Raw genomic sequence first — 25,369 nt, forward strand, 5'->3', positions numbered from 1 at the left:
ATTACCAAAATAACAACAAAAGGACCTCATAGAAACACAAGGTTTAAGAAAAGGGGAAAAAAAAACTAAGCTGAAATTTTGAAAAATGTCAAACAAGCATAAGTCATTGGAGTTATTCAAAAACTTAAGACCAGATGTTCAACATTCATACACCACCCACTATATAAGAACTAACTAATAAAAACAAAAACCATAAGTATTTAAATCCATTTTGGCCAGTTTATTCAGTATTCATTATTTCATCAACTATTTATATTACAACCAGGGTTAAATTATGTGGCAACTTTGTCTGAGGCTAAAACTATATAATTAACCAAAGATTATTTAAGGTGAAACAGATATTTCAGGGAAAAAAATAAGTTTAACTGTCTTTATAGTTATACATTAATCAAATAACAATAGTTCAAATGGCATGATCAGTTTGTGTGAGCTATAAATATTTTCAAGTAAATCAAACATTAAAATGAAAAAATATATGTGCATTAATTTGCTATAAGAGTGGTCTTAATGGTTACTAAAATGTGTGCATACTGGAGTAAAAAAATTGTGCATCCCAAGCTAAAAACTACCAATAAGTATAATTACTATTTTATATTCAATAACTTTTCAAAATTCTTAAGTAAATTTCAAAACACCCCTTTTAATATGCTTAAAACCTTTTTTACTGTTCTTCATAAACTCCAGAATATTTATAGTTTCAAAATGAACTTTTAGGACCAGCACATGAGTTTCATGCACCCTAAATTTCTTGTTAATTCCGAACTATTTAAAATTTTTGCTCACTTTGTAGGCCATAACAGATTTTTTGCACACTAATATTAATTGTGTGCACATTAGTGGAACTTTAATGACTACTAGTGTAGACCACTGTGATATTAAATAACCAGAAACTTTTATTTGTCATTTTAGCATATAAAGTTGTAGTTACACCCATTGAATTGATTATTTTGATTATTTTTAACTTCAACAGTGATAAGGTTATTTTTTACTTTTATCACATTGTAATTTTAAAAATTTTATGTGACTTATCACTTAAAATTAAATTTGTCACTGTTTAAATAACACTGTTTGTCACTGTAATTAAATTAATTGAATCAATGTTAAAGTTAGAGAAAAAAAATTATCAGGGTCCTAAATTTTTAAAATAACTTTTAATAAACCTAAGTCAAAAATTGGGGGCTTTCTTAAATTTTGATCACTTTTGTTAGTTGTTTTTGCTTTAACAGTGGTGACCCTGTGTGGGGTCCATTTTGTAAAAAAATCCTGTGAAACTAAAAATTCTAAATCAATTAAATTATGTATTCTCAATACGTTACTACAAATTACTTACAAATTACTAAACAGTTTACACCCAACTTTTTTGAAATCTTGAGATTTCAAAAAAATTTAAAACTTAACTTCAATGTCATTTTAAATTTTGTATTAGATTGGTTACCTATTTATCACCAAGGTAGTGCTTTAGTCAAATAAGTGGAATCTGCTTTAATATGAAAATAACCTAATATTTTTTGGAAATTTTTTTTTATGCTATTATAACTTTTTTTTCAGTAACTCAACTAAAATTTTGTACAAACATGACAATTATAAATAATTATTTGTACAATAATTTTAATTGTTAGGAGTAAAAATTAAAATCTACAAATAAATTCTTTAAACAAAATAACAGTAAGTTTTTTGATAAACTGCTATAAAATATTTATTTCATAACAAGCTTTCAACTTGATTACTCCAAAAATTAAATCTACAAAAAAAAATTTAAGACTTAAGTAGGTTTAAAAACTTTTTTTCAATATAATCAATTTCTCACCACCCTTTTATTATACAGCTAAAACCATTTACAATTGATTTGGATAATAACAGTTGTATTAATTTGAAAATAGCAAGGCTTTTGTATATTCTAATAAGTTTTGAAATTACAAATTTCCTTGTTTCTTTTTAGTAAAAAACTAAATTAAGGTTAAAAACTGAATTTGACTTACTAAAAAGGTACTGTCATGGTCTTAAAATATTTTTCATAATAAAAAATATTTTAAATAATATACAATTTTGTTGTGTATTTCTTATCCAATCAGAAGTTTAATATCTTAAATCTTCAAATAGTTCTTTAAAAATCCCAGGTTTTTCCTTGTATTTTAATGATTTCAGTCTAAAATTCAGGTTTTTTAGGTTTCTTCAGTAAGTATCAACTTTAAGATTTCTTATTGTTCTTAAAATAATTTTTTTCCAGATAAAAAGGTCAATTTGAATTAAGTTGGATTTAAATAGTCAGTGTTTGATAAACATAGAAAGGTTTTAGCAATTGTGTTAAATAAGTTATTGCAATACCAAGAATTTTTTATGAAAAACTAAAAAAATAGTTATAAAAAATACATATTATAGTACTTAATGAGGTCCAATTTATCTATTTAATTTATTTTCTCCTTACTTTTAGCACAACAAAAATTCAAGTTTAAAATAAAATTCATTTCAATCTTATAAGGACAAGAATTAAATATATATATAAATTTTTGTGACACATTTTAACATAAACACACATGATTGCAGCTTGATATATATTAAATGGTGTAATGTAACTTTTAAGTAACTTATCAGGGTGGCCAAGTGAACTGGAATTCCAGATTTTAAAAAACAGTATGTAAAAAGCTGAAATTTTTGGCAAATTTTCTCCAGATTTTCAAATTTTCCTCCAGGGTTTTAAAAGTAAACATTTTTGGGTGTATCTTTTGTTAAAAATTAAGTTCAAGGTAAAAAACTGTGTTAAATAGTATAAAATCATAGTAAAAATACTCATAAGCATCTTTAAATCTGGTCTTTAATTTTGAAAAATTTGATGATGACAAACATTTTTAATTTATATTATAGATGATTTTTTGAGATAAATCAAAACTTTACTATAAAACATGTTAAAATTGTTAAAAATTCCAGATACTTTCAGGTTTTTTAGCCTAAATTGTCAAATTCCAGGTTTTTCCAGGTTTCAAAGCTTTTTGGCAACCCCAGAAATTGATTTATTTTGTAACCTGGAAAGTAAGAAATTTTTAACAATTTAAGGTACAAAAAAAATTAGAATGAGGAAGAGATACACAAAAAACCATATATGATTAAGAACTTCATTTATTGTAAAACTCATATTTAAAGCATCACTAGAGTATATTTTCAGTATTTAAAATCCACTTTTTATAAAAAATAAAGCTTTACCTTTTAACAATTGAAAAAAAGCAGAAAACCTGGATAAAATTTAAATTAAACCAGTGGCCCATTGACTTAAACCTAGTCTAAATTATCTACAACTAATTTTTTACCAGGTGCATTGAACTGAAATGTTTTTCATTGAACAGTTATTATCATATATATTTACAGAATTAAAACAGTTACCAATAATCCATTAGTATGGTATGGGATTAAATACTAGAAATCTTAAAAACATTTTATCTGGTATTTTTTAGTTAACTTTTTTTTTCGTTAACTTTTTTTTTCTAGAATGTACTGTTTTATTTATAATAACTATTAATGTATTAATAATATATGACATAAAAATTTTTGTACAAACTCACAGAGGTAATCCAAATGATGTGTTGTATTTAGATAAAGAACTGTTTTTACAGAAACTTACTTATATCAGATAGAAAAGAAATCAATTTAAAACATTCGTTGTTCAAATACATAATCATAATAAAGGATTTTAATAATAACATGGCAATAAACCCAAAATTGGCGTGGTTAGTTTTTTTTAGTTTAAGCAGAAGTTCTACTTTTTGAAAAAAATAAAAAGGCAGACTTAAATTAAAAGGTTAAGAGTTCTAATATTTTGGAAATAAATTTTAATTATGTAATAAATACAAAATTGGCTTGACTAGTTTCTTTAATTTTCAGTTGAAGTTATCTTTTGAAAAATAAAAAAAAAAAAATTATAAAAAAAACCTAAAGGTTTAAAAATCTGTATATTTCAGTTGTTTGCGATAATTCGTTTTACTTTTACTTTCTGAACATTTACATTCGTTTCAGTAGTTTATTGAACACGATAAAGGTATCAAATCAACATTTAAAAATTTTGTCAAAAGGTCTGGTGCGGGGCCACTGCGGGCTTAATAAAAAGTATTGTTGTGTTCACTCAATCGTGAAAATATTAACATAAAACAAATAAAAGTTTATTCGCCTCAGTTACAAACTGGCATGAAATCAGTAAATTCATGAGCATGACAAACTTTAGAATTTTATTAACTCTGGTCTGGTGAATAGAAAGCCATTCGGTTTTCAAGCTACACACAAAATATTTTTTAGTGATTGACTATCACTAAAAAAATGTTAAAATAACTTTGTATACAATATAAACTAAACTAGTGCTTTTAATTGAAAAAATTTCTGCTTAAAAATATAAGTATTGCTTTATATTCACTCAAACTTATTTATTCAGAGCACAAATTTTACATTTATAACATGCTGAAAAACTAAAACAATTTTTTTGTTTATTAAATCTACGATAAAGAATTTTGGTCAAAGTTACTATTATAAAAAAAATTCGGTCTTTGAGCTACATACTAAACAATTTTAAGTGTTTTACTAGAAATAAAATAAATATTGAAATATTTTTTAAATAAAAACGAAACCGATCAATTAAAATATTGTTTGATAAAAATACCAGTTGCGCTTTGTATATTCTCGAAATTAACAATTTATGCATAAAATAAGCTTTTATGTGATAGATGAAATATATTTTTTGTTATTTTAATTTTTTATTCTTTTATTCAATTTTTTTTGAAACTTGTATTAATTACTAATCAAACATTACCTTTTTACTATATAATTTCTGTATATAGTTGTAAAGAGTTATGCATTTTTTATAGTTCATTTAAAATAATAATTTTTTATTTTATAAACTAAAAAGTAAAATTTATACAGTTAATAACAAATTTTTATAAAAGTGTAAAATTTATCATTTTTGTGTCAAAGTTGATAAATAATCGACTTTTTTGTTTTATCAAAACAATTTTTTGTACCAATGAGAAGTCTAACGATTAACAAAAATACTAAAAAAAAATTAAGGTAATGATAAATACATTACTAGATTATATAACGAAAACTGTACCTAAAATTTATATAAAATTGTTTTAGAATTTTTAAACAGAAATTATATGGCTTATTAAGTTTATCATTACTATTTACTCTTTTGTATACTTGTATTATTTGTAGAATATAAACTTTTGCCAATTGTGCCTACTTAATAGAGCGGGTTCTTTTGTTATTCAGAAACTTGAAGCTTAAAGTTCTCCTTGAATAATCTGGGAGAAAGTGTCTAAAAGGATTGAAATTAGCTCTCTCTCACTTTATGACTTAATAAGTATTTTTATAACGTTGTTTAGTGATTAATTTTGTTAAAACGAAAAAATATTAAAATGCATAATTAGATTTGATATTTTTATTCAAAGATTTTTATTCTTTTTATAAGTGTTTTAAGTTTTGGCTAATACAAATATAACGTTCGTTTTAGCTATCTTTTTTTCAATTTGTAAAAGTACAGCTATAAAAATATATTTGTTTAAAGTTTAATGTATAAACATACGTTTAAAAAACCTAGCAAATCTAATTTAAATATATGTTAAAAATTAAAATTAGTTTTTAACTAAACTTTTTAATTATGATAATCACCCAAAAACTAAAAGTACTAACAAAACATTTAAATTCGCTAATTTTACTAGAATGCAAAAGAGATTATATCTAAAGATTTAGTTAGTGTTGTATAAGTAAAATACATAAAATACAATTATAACATTTACTCAAAATCCAAAAAAAAAAAAAACTTTTTAAATAAATTTGATTTTTCTTTATTGATCAAAACGCTCAACTGATTTTTTATTCACCAAATAAAAAACTATTTTGCTTTTTCTTTATAAAAAATATTCTAAATTCTACTTTCTATCAATATGTAATGTACGTTTAATAAATAATGGTTTTAGATAATAAAGCAATTTTTTTTCAATTTTTAACCATAATAACTATTAAAATCTAATAACTTAAAAGTTTTAGATTTTTAATATGTACTATAATTAGAAGTTGAATTATTATATATATTAAATAAAAGTATATATATACATATATATGTTAACTTTAAGTTAATTAGTAGTATGATTAAAGGTATTCTGCTTTAATACAAAAATTCTCTATATAAACTCATTCATTACAGTTGCTAAAATAGTAAACAAATTGTAATTTGTTTTTAATGATATTTTTTATACATAAAGGAAATGTGTATTTTAAAAAGTAAATCTAAGTTAAAACATAAAGCTTGGTGTATTTTATTGAACTATATAATTTTCTAAAAGATTGATTGTGATTAACTTATTTACTTAAACATTTAAACTTATTAGTAATATTTATTTTGTAAAATATTATTGTTTTATTACATAATGTATTATTTATACTTATATTAGTATTTGTTTTCAATAAAACTACTTGTTCTTCTACAAAAGAAACTACTTTGCTAAATAATTGTTATTGGTAATTGAAAATAAAACTAATCATAACTAATGCTAATAAGTGGGAAAAACAGTTTTTACAAATAAAATTATAAATGTATAATTTTAAGATTAACTGTTTTGCTAGTCAAATTATGTATTTTCCAATTATTACAATTGTTTTCCAAATTATATAAACAGTCGACATAAACTTAAATAAAGTTTGCACCTACAGCAAAAATATTGTGTTCAAAACTCAACCTGTTTATTCTTAAAACTTTAAAAGCATAGACCGAAAAAATTGGTTAAAGTTTTTAAAACAATCTGAACCACACCAAATTAAAATGAATGATAACACAATTTTTTTTTTCCTTTTACTATTTAAACTAAGATTTCATTTTTCTGTCATAAGGTTTAATTTTAATTTAACAGATGAAAAACTCAACTTGTAAAAGAGCAATGGGGAATCGAGTTTAATTAATTTATCAAAGTGTAATAATTTTTTTGGTCTATTTAAATTGAAGCTATACATACATGTTTACAAGCCAATGTATTATGATACAAAAAAATCGATTTGAAGTTTTGTTTATTTCTAGTACTTTTAATACTTATAAGAATTAAATAAAGTATAAGTAATAATACGAATAAACTATAGTTTGTATTTTGGACTAATATTGATAGTAAAGTCTAAACTAAATTGATTTTAAAAAATAGAATATAATAGATTGCAGATAATCTGGTTAAACATATTTAAGATTAAAAGTTTGCGAATTTATACTTTTTGGCTGTGTTTTTAATTATAAATTTTAAAGTAGGTTAGTGTTATTTCAAACTATTTTCGAAAAATAGTAGAAAAAAGCGTAACCTTATAATTGATTATATTTTCATTCGATAAAAAAACAGCGTACGGTTTTTAACACAGAGTAGAATATGAAAAAGAAGTTATTATATCTAGAAACAAAAGTATCTATAAAATATATGTTTTCATAAATGCACAACAACTCTAATTCTTAAAAAAGTATTAAAAGGGCCAGAACTCAAAAAATAATGTATACTTAAAAATAAATCAAATATAGTTGGCAATTATTTTTAGATAAAAGTAAATAAGTTATAGTTTTGATTAATACCAACAAAGTTAAAAGAAAAATATTGCAAAACTGAAAATCATTTTTGAGATATACTTAACATAAGTTAAAAGTTGTATGAGTTTTTAGTAAATTTATCTTTAAAATTGTTTATTTTCAATATTTTTTTACTACCTTAATGTTATCAGTTAGAGTTACAGCTGTTTTTTTTTTCAATTTTGTAATTATCTTTGACTTGTGGTATTTTAAACATTTTGAAATAATTTGAATTGTCATATAACCGTTTGTATTCTTAAACGAAAAACATTTTACTTAGAACTTTAATTTGTTTAAACTTTTTAGCTACAAATTACTTATCTTTATTTTGTTAATAAGCTTAGGATTAAAATATTTGTTTTTATTTCTTTTACTCTGTTACTTTTCCAGATATATGTTTTTACTTTGTAAGATAGATGTAATCAGGTTACATGACAATTCGAATTCGGACAATTGAAATTCCGTTCCAGCAATTCAAATTATTTTGAAAAAGTTTATAGGGTCGCTAACCAAAATGGTACAAACTTTTAAAAAAGTCGTGCAAAAAAATTAAAGTTTTTAGTTAATTTGCAAAGCATTAAACGTTTCAAACATGACGTTTTGAAATATTAATACATCAACTGTAAATTTTGACTGTTTTTATTGCAATAAATTAAAACAACGTGCTAAAGACTATCAGTGAAAAATGTTGTGTTATAGTGGTATAAACTTTGTTTTAACTAATATTCAGACTGCTGTAATAACTGTTTAACTTTGTATTTATGTACTTTTACACGTATATTGGCTAAATCATTTGTTTCGAGTTTAAATGACTGATCACATGATTGGGTTGTTGGTGTGATTTTTTTGTTGTAACGCCGGTGAACACTTGCTTGGGGATTTGAGCTTCATGATTTTCCCATTTTTTGTGGTTTTTATTTCAGAGATTTTAGCATTGTGAGTGTTCTCCAAATAGCTTGTCACTAAGGGTTTTTTTATTTGTTTAAAAGATAGTTTTTATTTACTTTATTTTTGGATAGTTAAAGTTAAATATTAACGGGGCAGGTAAAATTCATTACATATGATTTAACACACTCACTTTTCCACAGAAAACGTTTATCGTTGCAAGGGGTAGAGTTTGAGACTAATGTTTTTTTACCATAAAAAATTAAATTGTTAAATAGCTTTATGAACGCGCAACAGTTTGTTAAAACTTAAATAAAAATAAAATAAGTATAAATGAATATAAAAGATACTAGAACCTCAAAAAATGTCCATAAAACTAATTAGAATTTAACTTTGATAAGCTTCTACAAAGTTTAAAAATATAGCTAGTAAAAAACTTATCCATTTTTGGTTACTTCAAGAAAAAATTGTATCTATAATTTTTTTTTAATGCCTAAACTAATAATTTTAAGTAATACAATATATAAACATTTATAAATTAAAATTATATGCTATAATAAAATAATTTGTTACATAAATATTTACACATTGTTAAACTAATATATATCAAACTAATCAAAAATTCTTAGTGTATGGGTAATACCCGGCTTAGTTAATTGTTTATTTAAAGATGGATTATAATGTTTAATTAGCAAAGATTCATTTATCAGGGTCTCAAATAAGTTGGAAAATTTTTACTAATTCAAGTTGTTTATATAAGTAACAACCAACTAAAAACAATTTATACAGTCCATTACACAAATATAAAATTTTAAAAGTTTCAGTAATAATGAAATCAATAAAAGTAGAAATAAAAAAAAGACGACCTTGAGTTAAAACTAAAAAATAATAATGACTTTTGCTTAAATTAGCCTTATTTTTCCTGTTTCTTATTAAGTTGTTTAAAAAGCAAGTATAGTGCTTTAGTGTGCTTTTTTGCAGAACTTCTCTTTAGTAAGTTTAAATATGTCCAATACTCTATTTACTGTTTTTACGTTTCGTCTATAAATAAATATAATAGTTTAAAAATTTCAGTGTATTCTATACCCTTAAAAGTTGTATTAAAGATCTAACAAATAAATTCTAGATACAAATAACTTTAACTACATCTCACAAGAATTCAATTTAGCTCTTCACATTAATAAGTTTTAAAACTTGTGATAATCAAGTTTCTGTGAAAACTTTCATTTGAAATATGCAGTCAAAGACTGTTCAAATATGGAGTAAAAGTATAAAAGAGACTATCAATTCGTGAAAAATTGTAAAAGCTATTATAAAATTGTTCAGTAAATTTAAGCTCTTTTTGTACATATTACGTCACTATCGCTTTGAGACGTACATGAAAAAATTGTAAGATATTTTCTTATTAGAAATTTAATGATTATATTTTTTTTCCTAGTAAAACATGTAGCAGGTTATGAAATAACTTAGAGGTATGTAAGACAAACACAAAGCTTAAGTTATAGTAAAGCATATATCGACATGCGGTTTTTACTTTTAAGAATTCTTAAAATAAATGTTTATTGACACGACAATAAATTATCTCTTTTAGATATACACTACATTTCAAAATAATTTTGAAATTAGGAAACAAAACTAAATACTAACAGGTCATAAAACGAATACTTGAAATTTTTCAAATTTATATTTGTCTTTGTTAAAAAGTAAACATAACTTACATGGTTTATACGAATGTTTTAAAAACAAAATCAACAGTAAATATTTTAAAAACTTAAGATCCAAAAAAAAAATCTTAGTAAAAAGTAAACTAAATAAGTTTCAGACGGAAAATTGTTAGTATTAAACCAAAATATATATAACAAACAAATAGTACAAATCAGAGCGTTTATAATCAATTTAGTAATCCAATTACAATTAGCCTTATCGACCTAAACTAAAGCTTAGTTTTATACTAATATTAAGTATATGATAAATATTATTCTATAGTTACGAATTTATACTAAATAGTTAAGATTTTAAAACACTTTTATCAAAATTTAAACTTTTACTGTTATGATAGTAAAACAAACAATGAAAATAATCAGTGTGAACTAAAAACCAACATTGTTATTGCAAAAATAATTGAAAAAACACACAAGCGGGGTTAGAGTGTTTATATCCAATTAACTAATCCAATTACAATTATAAGTCGCGTCTCGCAAATTGTTTTCACCGTAAATAGGCTCATAACATTTGTCATAACTTTTTTCCCTGCGTTAAACATCTTTCTTAGTTGAAAGACAAGATTACATGAAAATCACAAGCAACAGACGGTATGACTTGAAAAATGTTTAATTGGTAGCATTATTTTCAGTTCAAATATTGAGTTTAGTGTTTTTTTATGAGTGTTTTAAAGAAGATGGTTAACCTGTCATAAATTAAAATATCAAAGTCACATAGGTGCTTGTTTTTTAGTTTTGAGAGTTGTTAGTGAGTTTATTGTAGATTCATATACTCACGTTAAATTTAAATAGAAAAATAAACAGCATAAAAATACATATGTACCACAAGTTTGTATAAAACAAAGGTGGGCAGCTTTTTTGGTCAGCGAGACAGATTTACTAGAAAAAGTCTTCTGCGGGCCGTGTTATATTAAAAAGTAAATTATAAATGTTCAAAAAGCTCCTTAAATTGAAATTGCATTGAAGTTATGATTAAATGAAAAAATATTCCCAAAATAAGTTATTTGCATATTTACATTTAAAAAAAAAAACATTTTTTTTCACGCTAAAAGAACCACGTTGCGAGCCGTACGTTGCCCACCCTACTGTAAAAGGGTTTATATTTAATTTAACCTTTATAATTGACATTATAAATTTATATTCTAAATTAAGTATGTACACTAGGTTAGGTAAAATTATAAAAAAATCTGAGAATAACTTGAAGTAAGGAAACCTTTAGCTATAAAAAAACGTAAATGTAATTAAAATTTTTTACAAACCGCATATTATGTGTGGTAAATCGTAAATATAGTATTTAGTATTTACAATTGCCAAAATAGATTACAAATGCCTAATCACTACAAACTATGCGCTAAGGACTATTTTAGTTCGCTTCTCCGTATATAACAGTTCGGCTTAGTTAGCTACTCAATCAATGCCATAGCAAAAGTATAGCCAATAGATTATTTTTCTTTTTAATATTTTTTTTATAAAAACCCTATAAGTGTTCTGTTTTGTAATCTAATAAAAGTTCGATTTATTTAAGGTTTAAATTTAGAAAAGTGTAAAAAAACAACAATAAAAAGCTAACGACTTAATGAGTTTATGAACATGTCTACGAGAAAAAGTTCTAATAATAAAAAGTTTACGTAGTTTTAAGCTTTGTAGTGTTAGTTGTACGAAGAAAACAAATATTACAATGTTTAATGTTCTTAAATAAGGTTTCATCAAGTTTTTATTTTTGCAATACATGACTAGTTTAGCATGTTTGTAATAAACTATTATTACAATTAATCATTCATTGTAGTTTATTTTTACAAGACTTAATTATGGTTGTTTTATATGAAATTTTTGTGGCTAACATCAGTTTTTTGGAACGTATAAGAACATTTGTATCTTGTGAAGCAACGCTGTAAATTTCTTAAATATATTTAAGGTATTTACGGTTACACGCGCTTTAATTTATTTAAAATATTTGAATTAGTATAGAAAAGTTTAAGTAAACTATGTGTGTGTGTTTTTCTTAGTACACGGGCTTTCGTTGAACTAAAATAAAAGTTAAAAATCGCAGTTGATATTTTTCAATTATTTAATTTTATAATACGTATCTCACACAAACAAAGTATGACTTTTAGAAATATAAATCTTCTTTTTTTAATAATAATTTGTAAAAACACAAGAACATAAACAGACTTGTGAAATTTTTAAAAACAAATAGTTTGAATATTTTGCAAAATTAAGAACTAAATTCACTTAATTTTTGATAAAATTGAGTTTAATTTGTAAACTTCGCACTGAAAGTAAAAAGCGGAAATCTTACAATTATGACGTAACACGAGGTCAGTGGGGTCGGGGGTCGCGAGACAACAAATTGTTGCCATGTCAACTGTTGTCATGGCAACCAACTTGTTGATAAGCATCATTACCACGTGGGCACGTTGTCGTGGTTACGATATGTAATCACCGTTTAAATATCGTAAAAATTTATAATTTCCGTAAAAAACGTTTGATTCAATTTAGATAATAAAATATTTAAACGTGATCTTTACCAATAATTTGTTGTTAGCTGAACAACTTTAATACATTTTAATGGAATATACATGTTACAATTTTTTCAAAAGTTTTTGATATTACTTTTACATTTACAAGTTCTTTTTTAATCTTTATTAAAAAAAATACCATTAAAAAAAAAGTAACATTAATTACTACATCAAACATCGTCAATTTATTTTATAAACTTTGTTAAACAAGCCTCAAGTTAAATAACATGTTCAATACTAAAAACAAAAACATGGTCAATTAATCTAGCAATACAAATTAACTAAGCCTCAAAATATTGCGTTGTATTTTGTTATTAAATATTGCAAAAACCGTTGAAACATGCCTCTTTACTTTATTAAACTTCAAGTTTTGCGAATATTTCTAAACAATCTTAATCCAATTTAATGGTTACGAAAATTTGTGCCACGTTAGAAATACTTCAACAAACTTTCAACAAACGTTTAAATCTTTATAATCTCACAAACTGATCCTGTGGGTTTTATTGCAGCTTTATGTTTGCAAGTTAGCAGAAAATTTTAGTAATAGTGTATATAACCAAGCATTAATAGTTTATCAGTAACTAATTTCAGTAATTTTATTAAATTTTTTTAGAGCTTTTATAAGTTTGTGAAGCTGTTATCAGTAATTAAACTATTTTTAACTAAAACTTATAAATTAGTTTTACCTAGGTTATGTTTACAGCATATTTATTCGCTAAGTATTTCAGTTTAAAATATCTAAAGATAAAATATTTTCTATGTATTATATCAGAAAAAGCGTAAAAAAAGTGTTATCACTCATTGTAAGTTAGATAAATGTGTTAAAAAATTTGAGAAAATTTCCAAGCAAAGTTTACGACCTTTAAAAATTAAAAATTAAAATTCAAAATCTAATATATAATCAGTCTAATGTTTCATCAAATTTTTGATTGAACAGCTGTTTTATTTATTTTGATTGTTAATAAGATTTTTAATGTATTATAGATAAATTTGGACGTTACTGTAAAATAAGTTTCATTTAACATCGACAGTAGTTTAATAATTTTTTAAATGTTATATAAATAAAAATTGAACTTTATATAAGAAACAACAAAAAAGTTTTTGTTTGTTGAAGAAAACACAGAATATAAACTAATTTTAAAAATAAACCTTTGCACTTTATTTTTGTAAATATTGCAGTAGGATAATATTAATTTTTTCATATTTAGTTAATAAAATTTACAATCGCTTTTTAGTGTTTTATTATAAAGAGTGCACATTTATTTTAACTTTTTGTACACTTAATAACTTAGATAAAACCTTTTTTTTTGTGTATTTGTCAGTAAATATAAAATGAGGATTTGTTTTAAAGCTGATAATACTTCAAAGTAGCTGAAATATTGATACGGTATTAGAATTTTAAATTATGCCAAAATCTTTTTATTTGCTGTTTATCGTATGTAAAAAAAACTTAGGCTCAGATACTTTCAACAAAAGTTAAATATTAAGATTCATTTTATATTGATATTCATCAAAAGGCCGCGAAATATCTACCGTATAAATTAGGAAGCATCGAAAACAAAGAAAAGCCGCGTTTAATAAAAAAAATCTGAAAAAAGTTTTAATAAAAATCTGGCCTCAAGGCTCGGTGGCGTGAAGAGCGAAAAAAAAAAAAAAGAAAATTTCCCCATCTCATTTATTCAACTCGTTATTCAGCCATTGTGTAATTCGCTCTGCTCAAGGTTGCATGCGACATGCTGCTCGTTCAACTGCTGTTTGTGACGTCATTGATAAGTGTGACGTCATCGTTCAACGTCATAGGAGAGGCACTGGGCGAGGCGTTTCCTTCCGAGTCGATTATTTCGGAATCAAGTCAGTTTGTTTTGTTGTTTGAATCATAATTAGGACTTGTTTGTTTTTGCTTTTTCTGCTAATTTAGTTTTAACGCTTAGTTGATGACTTTTTATTTCAACTGATATTTAGTGGTAACTAATAAAAAGTATCAATTTTAGTGCTGATACAGTCAGTTGTTTGTTTATATTTACTTATATGTTGATTATGATTTTTATTTGCTTTTGTTTTGTATCTTTTTATTGCTAATTAAGTTTTTAGTTATTATATGCTTATCAAATTATATGATATTATATGTATGCTGATTAACATATTTATTAGTTTTTCTTGATATCAACTTTAATATTAACTTAATGTTTTATTTAAAGTAATTGTTTGTTGTAAACTGTCTGAATAAAATACTTGAAACTCAACTTTCGTTTTTACGTTTGGAATTTGTGTTTAATACAGATTATTTTTGGAGCAATAAAACTTTATTTCCTTAAAAAAAATAAAAATATTACTTACGTAAAACTTTGTACTGTTTATAAACTTTAAAACAAAAGCTACTGAAGTTATTTTCGTAAGCTTTTGTGCCGTATCTGCTAATGCCCGAAGGGATATTGTATACTCGCGCATCTCATAACGGGATATATCAGCGAAAAACACGCTGTTATAATGTTCGGTTGTGAGAAAGTAGTGTGCGTATGAGCGAGATTGTGAGAAAAAACTTCACTTGTGTGAGAAATTAAAATAAAAAACACAAACATTGTAGGTAAAAACAAATTAATTTCCTGTTTTTTGATCAATTCAAATTTTAATTTAATTTCTTATACAAATATACTTGACGTGAAATTTAGCACACTTGTTACCACATAATTTTTTATGATATAAACACTGTAAAGAACAAATTTTATATTAACACAACAACTTAAAACATTATTCATGTTAAAAACATGATTTAACTTGTTTTAAAAATTAGAACCCAAGGTTAACAAAGTTTTGTGTAAGGTAATACAACAAGCTTTTACAAGTAATTAGCTCTCAAAAATTAATTAATCAAATCTCTTATGAGTTGTTTGAGAAAATTCGCTTGCGGGAAAAACATAAAAATCTAAGAAAATTTTACAATTTTTAATTTGCAAAGTTAGTGTGTATTTTTGTGTTTTTTATTGCCGTAACACTTTAAGTTTAGTCTCAATGAGAAAGGTAAATGCTTTGATATATTTTTGTAAAGCAAGTGTAAGAAAAATGATTGCAATTGAAATTTAAGTAATCAAAGCTGATGGGTTTCAAAACACGTTGATTTTGTTTTGCTTATAAAGTAAGTTTTTTATAAAAGTTGTCAAAGTCATATTATAAAATTATTAATAAATTTTCCACAAAAAAAAATCAATACCTATCTGTTAGTTTTTAAACTCTTTGAAAACTTTTTTAACATACTATGTTCAATACTTAATTTTAAACCTTTTCATATTATATACTATCTGAAATTAAGAAATATTTAAAGTTTAAAGTAAAAACACTTAAAAAAAATAATTTCCACTATTCAAAAACATGTTAAATTTCATTGAATTTAGTTTTACATCAGATTATAAAATCGTTTTTACGTGAAATGTTGAAAGCTTTATTGGATTTACAGATCTCATAAAGTATTTTGTTAAAAAGTGTGGTATTTTCTACAATAAACAGTAGGAAATTTCTAGATGTATATCTCTACCTAAGTCTTACTTAAACTATCATTTATTTTGTACTCCCCAGTAAAACGTTATATTTAAATAAGTTTAACTTTAATGAGCTTATTCTTAAAACATCAGAACAACCGTAAATCGCATTACAATTGTACCCGGGCATAAAAGATTATAAAATCTGTTTTGCACGCAATTTAAGTTTGAATAATTTTAATAAAAATTGGATGTTTAAGATTTTAACCTGTGCCTAGATAACTTGTTCACGAGATTTTTATGAATATAAAAATAAAACTCATTGAAAAAAGTTTTTAAGAAAGATTCCAACTTTACAATCTTTATAAAAGTTATTTACAAAATTTTGTAGTACAATATTTATAAAACTATAACATAATAAATTTATAATAACAAAAATGTACAATTGTATAAAAGTATAATGATATGAAACGTTTATTGGTTTTTTAAACTCATTGGTAATTGTAATAAAAAATACAAGAGAACTGTTGAATTATTTGAAGGACTTGTAATAAACTTTTTTAATTTGCATTACAACTTCAAAAAGGGCTCGATTAGTTACTAATGAGCTAAATCAGATTTAAATGTATGCAAATTTTATTTTTCGGTGAAACTAGTTGACCTTTTCAAATTGCATAAAATTATTTGCGCATTTGTTTTTCATATAATTTTAAAAAGGTCATCTAATGTCACTTAAACCAGTTATTTTTGGAACAATAAAATTTGCATACTTGTAAACAGGATTATGATAGAAAAATAATTTTGTTGCTGTGTAGAACCATTTTAATGACAAAGTTTTTCTCTAGGAAAAAAAAATCCTTAAAACGCTTTTTTAAACAAATATAGTTTAACCTTTAACAATAGCTACATATAAGTTATAACACTGTTGTTTTTATTTTTGCTTGAACACTTATTAGAATAAAAAACTTAAGTTTTCTATAACTTTTGTATTAAATTGAATAAAAGTTTTCAATTAAGTTGATAATTCAAAAAAAAAATGCATGACAGAATTCTTAACTTTACTTCACAGGCATCCCAGCGAACAGAGGTACCTGCAAGTTTTTCGAAGAAACCGGCATCTCAGACAGCTTGCAACTGATGTGCACTGATGACAATTTTGTCGGTTCGGCGTGCCTCTTCTACTGTCAGGACGGTGCCATTTTGAACGGTGTCTCTGTTGCCATTTGTAACGAGGACGGTACGTGGAGCGACACGATACCATCGTGCGAAAGTTCGTTTTGCTGTTGATTAAATTTGTAAACTGGACAGTTTGTACAACGTAGTGGTTTATTGAACAAAAACAAAAAAATGCTCAAATGTTTTTGGTTCAAGGACCTGGATACGCAAAAAAAGACCTCTCGGTCATCGAGTTGCATACCCAACTTAATCAAAAAAAAATTAGCCACAGATGAAAAAAAAACATTACAGTCAAAATTTAAACTATAATTAAATATAATAGCATTTAGTTTAGAAGTTTACATGTGTTTTCAACCAAAAAGTAGTAGTATAAAGGATAGTTTATAAATACACATTAACCTTGTAGCTTTGTTTTAAACAAATTTTATTAAGTCCTTGACAAGACGTTAAACTGTATCCAAGGGGTGTCCGACTCGATAACCGAAAGGTTTTTCGTGCACCAGGTCCCAGGACCGAATGTTTTGTGCTTTTTTTTTGTCGTTCAATAAATAATAAATAAGTAAAGAATTCTTTAACAAGCTTCTTAGTTATCATACTGTTAAACAGTTTATTTTTTCGAAACTTTTGCCAAATTATTATTTAGAAGTTAAAATTAATTGCTGTTAAGCAAGTATTCTTTTAAATTATAAAAAAAATAAATTTCTAATAAAACCTATAGAGTCACTGTAATACTTAGTATTTAGTGTCTAAATAAAATCGAACTAATTTTTTAATTATGCGTAAAATTAAAAGTATAAACAACAGAAGTCGTAAAGTTAACTATTTTTTTACCAATCATTTTGAAACTGTAATCAACTTTTTTAACAGAGCCGTATTGTTCCCTGATTAAAATTAAAAAACTGTAAAATAAAAACTTTGCTGTTAATTTAAACGCTCATAGACATCTCACATTTCCTTCAGAATCTCTCCGGTCGCGGTGCTTCCCCGAGCTGACGGCGCCCACCAACGGATACATAAATTGCGACGGAGATGTTTGCAAGTACTCTTGCGAGAGGAACCACGTGCTGGTCGGGTCGATAAGGCTGACCTGTGGCGAAGACGGTCAATGGGACAAGAAACCGCCAACGTGCCTTGGTTAGTTTTTGTTTTTATTGTTGCGTTTATCTATTTAATTATTATAATTTTATTTATCGTTCAATAGGACAACAAACCTCCAACTTGTCTCGATTTGTTCGTTTATTTTAGTAATTATTTTAATTTCTTTTTTGTTTATTTTATCTTAACGACACAAAAAAACGCCTACATGCTTCAGTTTGTTTTATCTTATTTGATTTTATTAATTACTATTTTTAATTATTTAAACCCTAAAGACCACTTAGGCTTTTTTGCATTTCAAATGTCTTTTTATTATTCAATTAGATAATAAACCGTCGACTTGATTAGTTTCTTTCATTTGACATATTATTTATAACATTAGATTTTATTGTCTAGTTAGAAAATAAACCACATACCTGCCTCAGCTTGATTGCTTGTTATTTTACGTTATTCAATTATTTGGTATTTTTTTTAAATAATTATTCTTATGATGTAATAATATAAAAAAACAAACATAACCATCGTTCATCACAAAAAGTATGTATGACACAAAATACTGAAAGTTTTAAATCTAAAGCTTATATACGACTGAAAGTTTTTGTCTTCAAACCAAAATATACACTAATTCATTATAGTTCATATAATATAATGTTTTTTATTTTTTTTGTTAACAACTGTTATAGTAATTTTTAAGTTTTAAAAGAAGTTTTTTGAGTTTTTTACACTAAAGTGATGCTATTGTTACTATTTTTAGTTTATTCTAACTTTTTCATGTTAGATAAAAGGGAACCTACTAATAAACAAAAGTAAAAAAAAGTTTGGTTTGAAAAAAAAAATAGTAGTTAGAGAAACTTCAAACTTTTACGGCTTTTTTTATCTTATTGTGTGTACTAAGGATACTCGACTTTGGTATATTAGTGGCTTTTTGTTTCAATATTTTACGCGGTTGGTAGTGTTTATCGGTCAGTAACAAAAATAAATTTGTTCATAGAAATCTAATAATTCAAGTATTTTGATGTATCAAATCGCAAAGTATTTTCACTAAAATTTTGTTTTTGTGTTTAAGTGTCCATCATAATGGAATTATTTGTAATGAACAACTTTTTTTGAAGCTTTTCATCAAAAACAAGTTGTGTCATTAAAACTTAACAATAACTAAATAGAAGCTTTCAAACTTTTTGTTTTAGTTACATTTTAAAGGCACAGTTCTAAAAATGTACTTTCTTATTTCATATCTACACAATTGTTTTTAAATTTTGTGTAAAATTTTAAAGTTCTATATAAAAATGTTTGGTCTAACTCACAACAATTTAGTAAAAATTTAACTAGCATTTTGCTGCATATTTTAAGCTACTGCACTATTCTTGCAGCATTTAAAACGAATTTGTAATTTAACTAAATACTTGTGTTCAATACAAACAACAACTCATATCAAAATGCGCTTTTAATCTGATTAACTTTGGGTTTAAGCAACGCCATAACTTTAAAATTGCTATTCAAGTTTGTTTTACAAACAAAACATTTGTATTAAACACAAATTCTATTTGACTGTGTTATTGATTAGCAGTTGTCGTGTATTTACTTCAAGAACACTGTCTGCAACTAAATGCTTTTTTTTTCATACAAGTTTAATTAAAAAAAAAGTTAACATTTTGTAAGGATAAATTCAAAAATCTTTATTATTTTTTCTAGTTTTGTTAATGAAATACATAGGTCCTGGACAAGACGTTAAAAGGTATCCGTGGCGTGCGACTCGAAAACCGAAAAGTTTTTTCGTGCACCAGGTCTTAGGACAAAATATTTTGAGCGTCTTTTTTGTCGGTCAATAAATTATATAGTAAAACTAAAAAATATCCTCTAGTTTCAGCTTGTTAAAATTAGGGTTTTTTATTTTCACCTATAGCAAATGCATTGTTAGCATATTTACTGTCGTATTGTTATGAGCTTTTTTCAAAAATAATTGTGGCTGACCCTAAAACCATAAATAATTTTATTATATTCATGCCGATTTAAGTACTGTTTGATATGTGAGGTTACTTATTCTATATACAATAAACTATAGTACAATCTAACTGAAAATCTTAAGATGCTGTTCTCATGAAAAAAATGTTTGTAACAATTAAACACTATACTTCAATATTTATATTTTTTTTAACTCTTATCTTTGCTAACAACGTGTTATACATTATGATATAAAAAAAGTTTAAACTTTTAAAATTTATGAGGTTGTTTTTTGTTATAGTCAGCAAAGCTTAACTAGTCTATTAATAGTTTTAACTGTTTTCTAGCTCTTTTGGAAAACTTTTAGATATTTTAAGTTAAAAACATAGAAGTGCTTTACAACATTATATGTTTAAGTAAATTTTTAGATATTTGTGTAAAAAAATAAATTAGTACATTAAGTATAAAATAATGATATTATAATACAAAATAATCTTTTCTGCATTCACCAAGCTACTGTAAGTGTTTTAGCAGTAAACAAAAAAATTACAAAGGTTTTTATTCAAATTAATTAAAATAAAACAAAAAGAAATTAACATGAATACTGTTTTAACCTTATTGAAATGTGCTAAAAAAATAACTTCAATATTTTGACATCTCTTTTTTAACAAAAATATAAGTAAAATACGATTATAATATGATTAAAAGTTTAACAAAGCAAGTTAATTAATCAAACTTTCTTAAAAATTTATAAAACAGCTATCAACTTTGATCAAAATACGTATTAATCAAATTATTTTCCACTAATATTCTGTGGCCAACCATATTTCTATTGTATTGAAAAACAAGGTACATATTAAGATTGCAAAACAAACAAATTATGATTAGGTACGAGGTTTTTCTATGTAGCATAAACATTGTTTTAAATGTAAAGCATGTCAGTTTATAAATTGTTCTGTTGTTAGTTGTGTTTACACTAAATAAATCGGTTAATTTAGAATTTTTAATAAATGATAAATTTCCCATTTCGACATTAATGAGTTGTGCATGTTTTGTTAAGTTTTTTTATTAAAGTTGTAAATATGTTTAATTGCGTTAATTAAAAAGTATTGTTTCTGAGGTTTAAGTGATAATTAAATTTAGATAAACGATTTATTGTTTATTAAAGTTTATCTTACCACAAAATTTTCATGGTTAGAGGTTTAAAGGCAAAGTTTAATGTTTATTTTAACCTTAAAACCCCAAAAATTTTGCTTAAATTTTTGATTTTATAAGTTAACTTACAATATTGAACTCTCTAGTGTTTAATGATTTTTACTATGATTTGTTGCAATTTCTAAATTTTCGTGTAAATTACTTGTTTCTTTTATTTAAGTGAGAAAAAATGCTGAAATCACATTTTGAAACTGTTTGAACTAAAACCAGTAGTTTTATTTTAATTCTGTTGACAATTTTAATAGAAAAAAATTGTATTAAACTTAATAAATACTAAGTAAACTTTAAGTAAATAAAAAGTTTATAATATTTTGATTATACTAAAGATTGTTATATGATGTACTATTACCATCATTTATGAATTTTATCGTTCTTTTGTATTTTATGATTAAATTACATTTTGCAACAGAAAATGAACGCTAACAGAAATAAATAGTTTTAATTACTAATTGTTATTAAAAACGACTCGCTGAAAAAAATAAACATCTTAAATTTTTAAAGGTATTATGAATTTTGCGTATACTATCAAAATCCAGCCGATTTTTATTTTTATTTTCTTTATTCATTAATTTATTTCGATATATTTTTTGCATTTGATTTATTAAATTTTTATTTATTTTCACTTTCACTGTTACCCCTAACCCTTACCCTCGATCGGTAAGCGGTTCTCGAATTTGACTAGGAGGATTTTGATCGCGGATGGATTTTAACGTGTCCCGAATTTTGTGGCAGCTTTTAAATTGGCTAATATGCTAAAAAAGTAAATGAACAAAAAATAAAGTAAAGTAACAAAGTTTTATGCTAAAAAAGTGTTTTTCTCCAGACCCCCTGCAAACGTGTGACTACTTGGATGACGTCATCGAAAACGGAATGGCGTCATGCACGATGAGCAATGCGATCGGGTCGGTGTGCAATTTCTTCTGTGACGTGGATTACGTCATAATTGGAGAGTACAGGATCACGTGTCAGGGCGACAAGAAGTGGTCGGGGGAACCCCCGACCTGCAACCATAAAAGTGGTCAGTACTTACAAAAAAAAAGTTTTTGATTTTGTATATAAACATTGCTAATAACTATTAATTGTACTATTTGAACAACTTTATGATATGAATTGGTTCGGTGAACTTCCTACCTGTAATCATAAGAGTGATATGTTACGTATATTCAAGCTGTAGTAGTGGCTTAAAAAAGCTAAAAAAAAGTTTATGTGCATCAAAAATTACAAGACTTTTATAGACAAGATTTGTATACATAATTATTTAAGTTACTAACTAAACTACATTTAAAAATTATTATATACAAGCTTATTTAATAATCATAGCTTTAATTTAGTTACAACGTCACAATCAAATATATGAATTTGAATTTTAAGACTGATAAACATTAGAACATCCACTATTCAAATAAAAAAGATACATAGTATAATTACAGCATTAATTTTCATCAACAGAAGTGGGACTGTGCACTCAACAGCTGGTGCCAAACGAGCATTCCACGGTTGACTGCACATCAGGAAGGAGTCAGGGATCCGTCTGCACGTTCAGGTGTCAGTCAGGATACGCGTCAGTGGGAGGGGAGGTGCATTCAATTTGTTTGAAGAACGGCAGTTGGTCATTGAAACCCCCCACTTGTATTAGTTAGTTGTTATTATATATAACTAACTACATTCAATCTGCTTGAAGAACGGCAGTTGGTCATTGAAACCCCCCACTTGTATTAGTGAGTACATATTTACAATTGGTTATATTCAGTTATTTAGAAGTTTTATATTTGAGAGACACACTACACACACATATATATATATATATATATATATATTATAGATTACAATAAATTAATTATAATCTTATTTGAAGAATGGTAGTTGGTCACTCATCCCACCAACTTGTATGAGTGAGTTATTAGAATAAAACTATAATTTAAATTTATTTGAACTAATTAATCATATCAAGTTTAAGGTTTTTAAACAAGTAATTATAATTATCTATACATTAAATCTAATTACTTTTCGCTTGTGTCATGCCTTAATAGAAGCTATTTATAACAGTAATTGTTATACACACATTTTTGTAGGTCTTAATTAGAACAGGGTGTAACTTATTTTAGACATCGCTTCATTTCTTTTTGTTAATGTGTTCACTTAAAGTACTTCTTTCGTTGAGCATAAACTGGTAAATTGCTTTAATTAAAATACTTAACCTCGAAGATCCATTTACTCCTAAACATTTATCTCAAAACCTTATACCCTTATACGTTACGTTGATACGACCTTTAAAAACTTGTGCTCCACTACCTTAGCATTAATATTAAACAAAAAAAATAATTATGAAACTTGGCTATAATAAAATAAATACTGTTCAGAGATTTCATGCACGCAAGCGGGAAGGAGCATCCAACACGGAACGCAGCTGTGCACGTCGCAGCAGAACATAGGCAGCATATGCAGGTACCAGTGCGAGGAGGGGTATAAACTGAGGGGGGAGGAGTACTCCAGGTGCGAGGGGGACGTCAACACCGGTGTCGCTGTTTGGAGCGCAAAAGTACCGCAGTGCTTGAAGATCAGAGGTAAGAAAGTATTGTACATTGAGTATTTGATGTATATTATCTTATTATTATGTTGGGTTTATCATAGGTTGGGTAGTCGTAACTATTTTTTAACAAAATATTCTAAGCACTAAATTTGAAGCTGTTACTAATGTTGCTGTATGAAACACTAAAGTACTTAAGTGTTTGAAGATCAGAGGTTTCATTGGGTTAAAATGTTTTTTATTGACATTTCTCAGGTAAAATCAATAAGTTTATATTTTAGAAACTTAATTACGTTCCTGAAAACCAAAAATTAATTGATAAAATATGTTTGTAAATGTGTAAGATTCTAAAGTATATGAGTTGTAAAGTGCTTGTGTATATATTATCGCCAGGCGTTTCTATTTAGCCTTTAGCTCAGTTAGTAGTTAAAAAGTAATTGCATGGTAAAAGCTTATTGCTAATATTTATAAAATTATTACAAAATACGTATAACTTTTATTTATTTGCATTAAAGGTTATGAAATCTTACTTAAGTTTAGAAAAGCTGATTATTTTCATTTAAAATCTTAATAAAAATTACATAGTTCTTAATTCTAAAAACAGATTATTTGAAGTTTTACTAAACTAAACACACATTTTTAACAGATGCATCGAACAAATTCACTCCGAGCAAGATACCGTCGTGGTTATTATGTTTGGTGCAATCAGATAGAAAAGCTTGCATGAGAAAGTTATTGATATACTGCTTGATTACCGGGAAATACTGCTACTGAGCAAAATAATGAAGAATTAGTAATAAAAATTTAATATTTTATGATAAGTATTGATTTTCTATAGCTTAATTTTTTTTTAAACTTTAAGTTCAACTACTTTAGTGCTTAAAAGCTTAAAGTTTTAATTAATAATAAAAAAACGTTTATAATTTTCTGTTGTAATTAAAATCAAAGATAAAGCTAAAACCTTTAAAGAACGTTATATAAAAATAAAACAAGTAAAATTAAGTGCAACTTAGAAATGAAGCTAATTATAATTTGTTTTAAGAAGTTATTGTGTTGTAAAGTTTTCATGAGCAGCATCTAACTTTTATTTTTGCACAAGTATTTAACAACACTGCCATATGTTATAGTTTTCGTGTTTGAAAATAAACAGTGAAAAACTTTGAAAAATGTGTTTTACTTTTTTTTAAAATCTAGCTTAAAGTTTCTTGAAATTGTAAACTAAGTTTCTATGGTCATCAGAAGTA

The 25,369-nt window shown here is 25.3% G+C and overlaps 1 protein-coding gene across 1 annotated transcript; it reads left to right on the forward strand.

Annotated features, from left to right (window-relative positions):
- The first annotated feature begins 14,353 nt into the window (after positions 1-14,353).
- LOC145847992 (P-selectin-like) lies at positions 14,354-24,899 on the forward strand. Its single transcript, XM_082953789.1, has 7 exons — positions 14,354-14,549; positions 17,241-17,441; positions 18,308-18,481; positions 22,422-22,616; positions 23,048-23,233; positions 23,959-24,162; positions 24,772-24,899. The coding sequence occupies exons 1-7, from the start codon at positions 14,432-14,434 to the stop codon at positions 24,897-24,899; spliced, it is 1,206 nt and encodes a 401-aa protein (XP_082809915.1). The 5' UTR covers positions 14,354-14,431.
- The last annotated feature ends 470 nt before the right edge of the window (positions 24,900-25,369 follow it).

The sequence above is a fragment of the Thalia democratica genome, unplaced genomic scaffold, assembly GCF_965202585.1.
Source record: "Thalia democratica unplaced genomic scaffold, ktThaDemo2.hap1.1 HAP1_SCAFFOLD_1188, whole genome shotgun sequence".
Classification (NCBI taxonomy): Eukaryota; Metazoa; Chordata; class Thaliacea; order Salpida; family Salpidae; genus Thalia; species Thalia democratica.

Bases quoted from the DNA above. Each gene is read 5' to 3' on its own strand.
- LOC145847992 (XM_082953789.1), top strand. From the start codon at position 14,432: ATGCTGCTCGTTCAACTGCTGTTTGTGACGTCATTGATAAGTGTGACG. The intron at 17,442-18,307 runs GTTCGTTTTGCT...CATTTCCTTCAG, and splicing joins CACGATACCATCGTGCGAAA to AATCTCTCCGGTCGCGGTGC. The intron at 18,482-22,421 runs GTTAGTTTTTGT...GTTTTTCTCCAG, and splicing joins GAAACCGCCAACGTGCCTTG to ACCCCCTGCAAACGTGTGAC.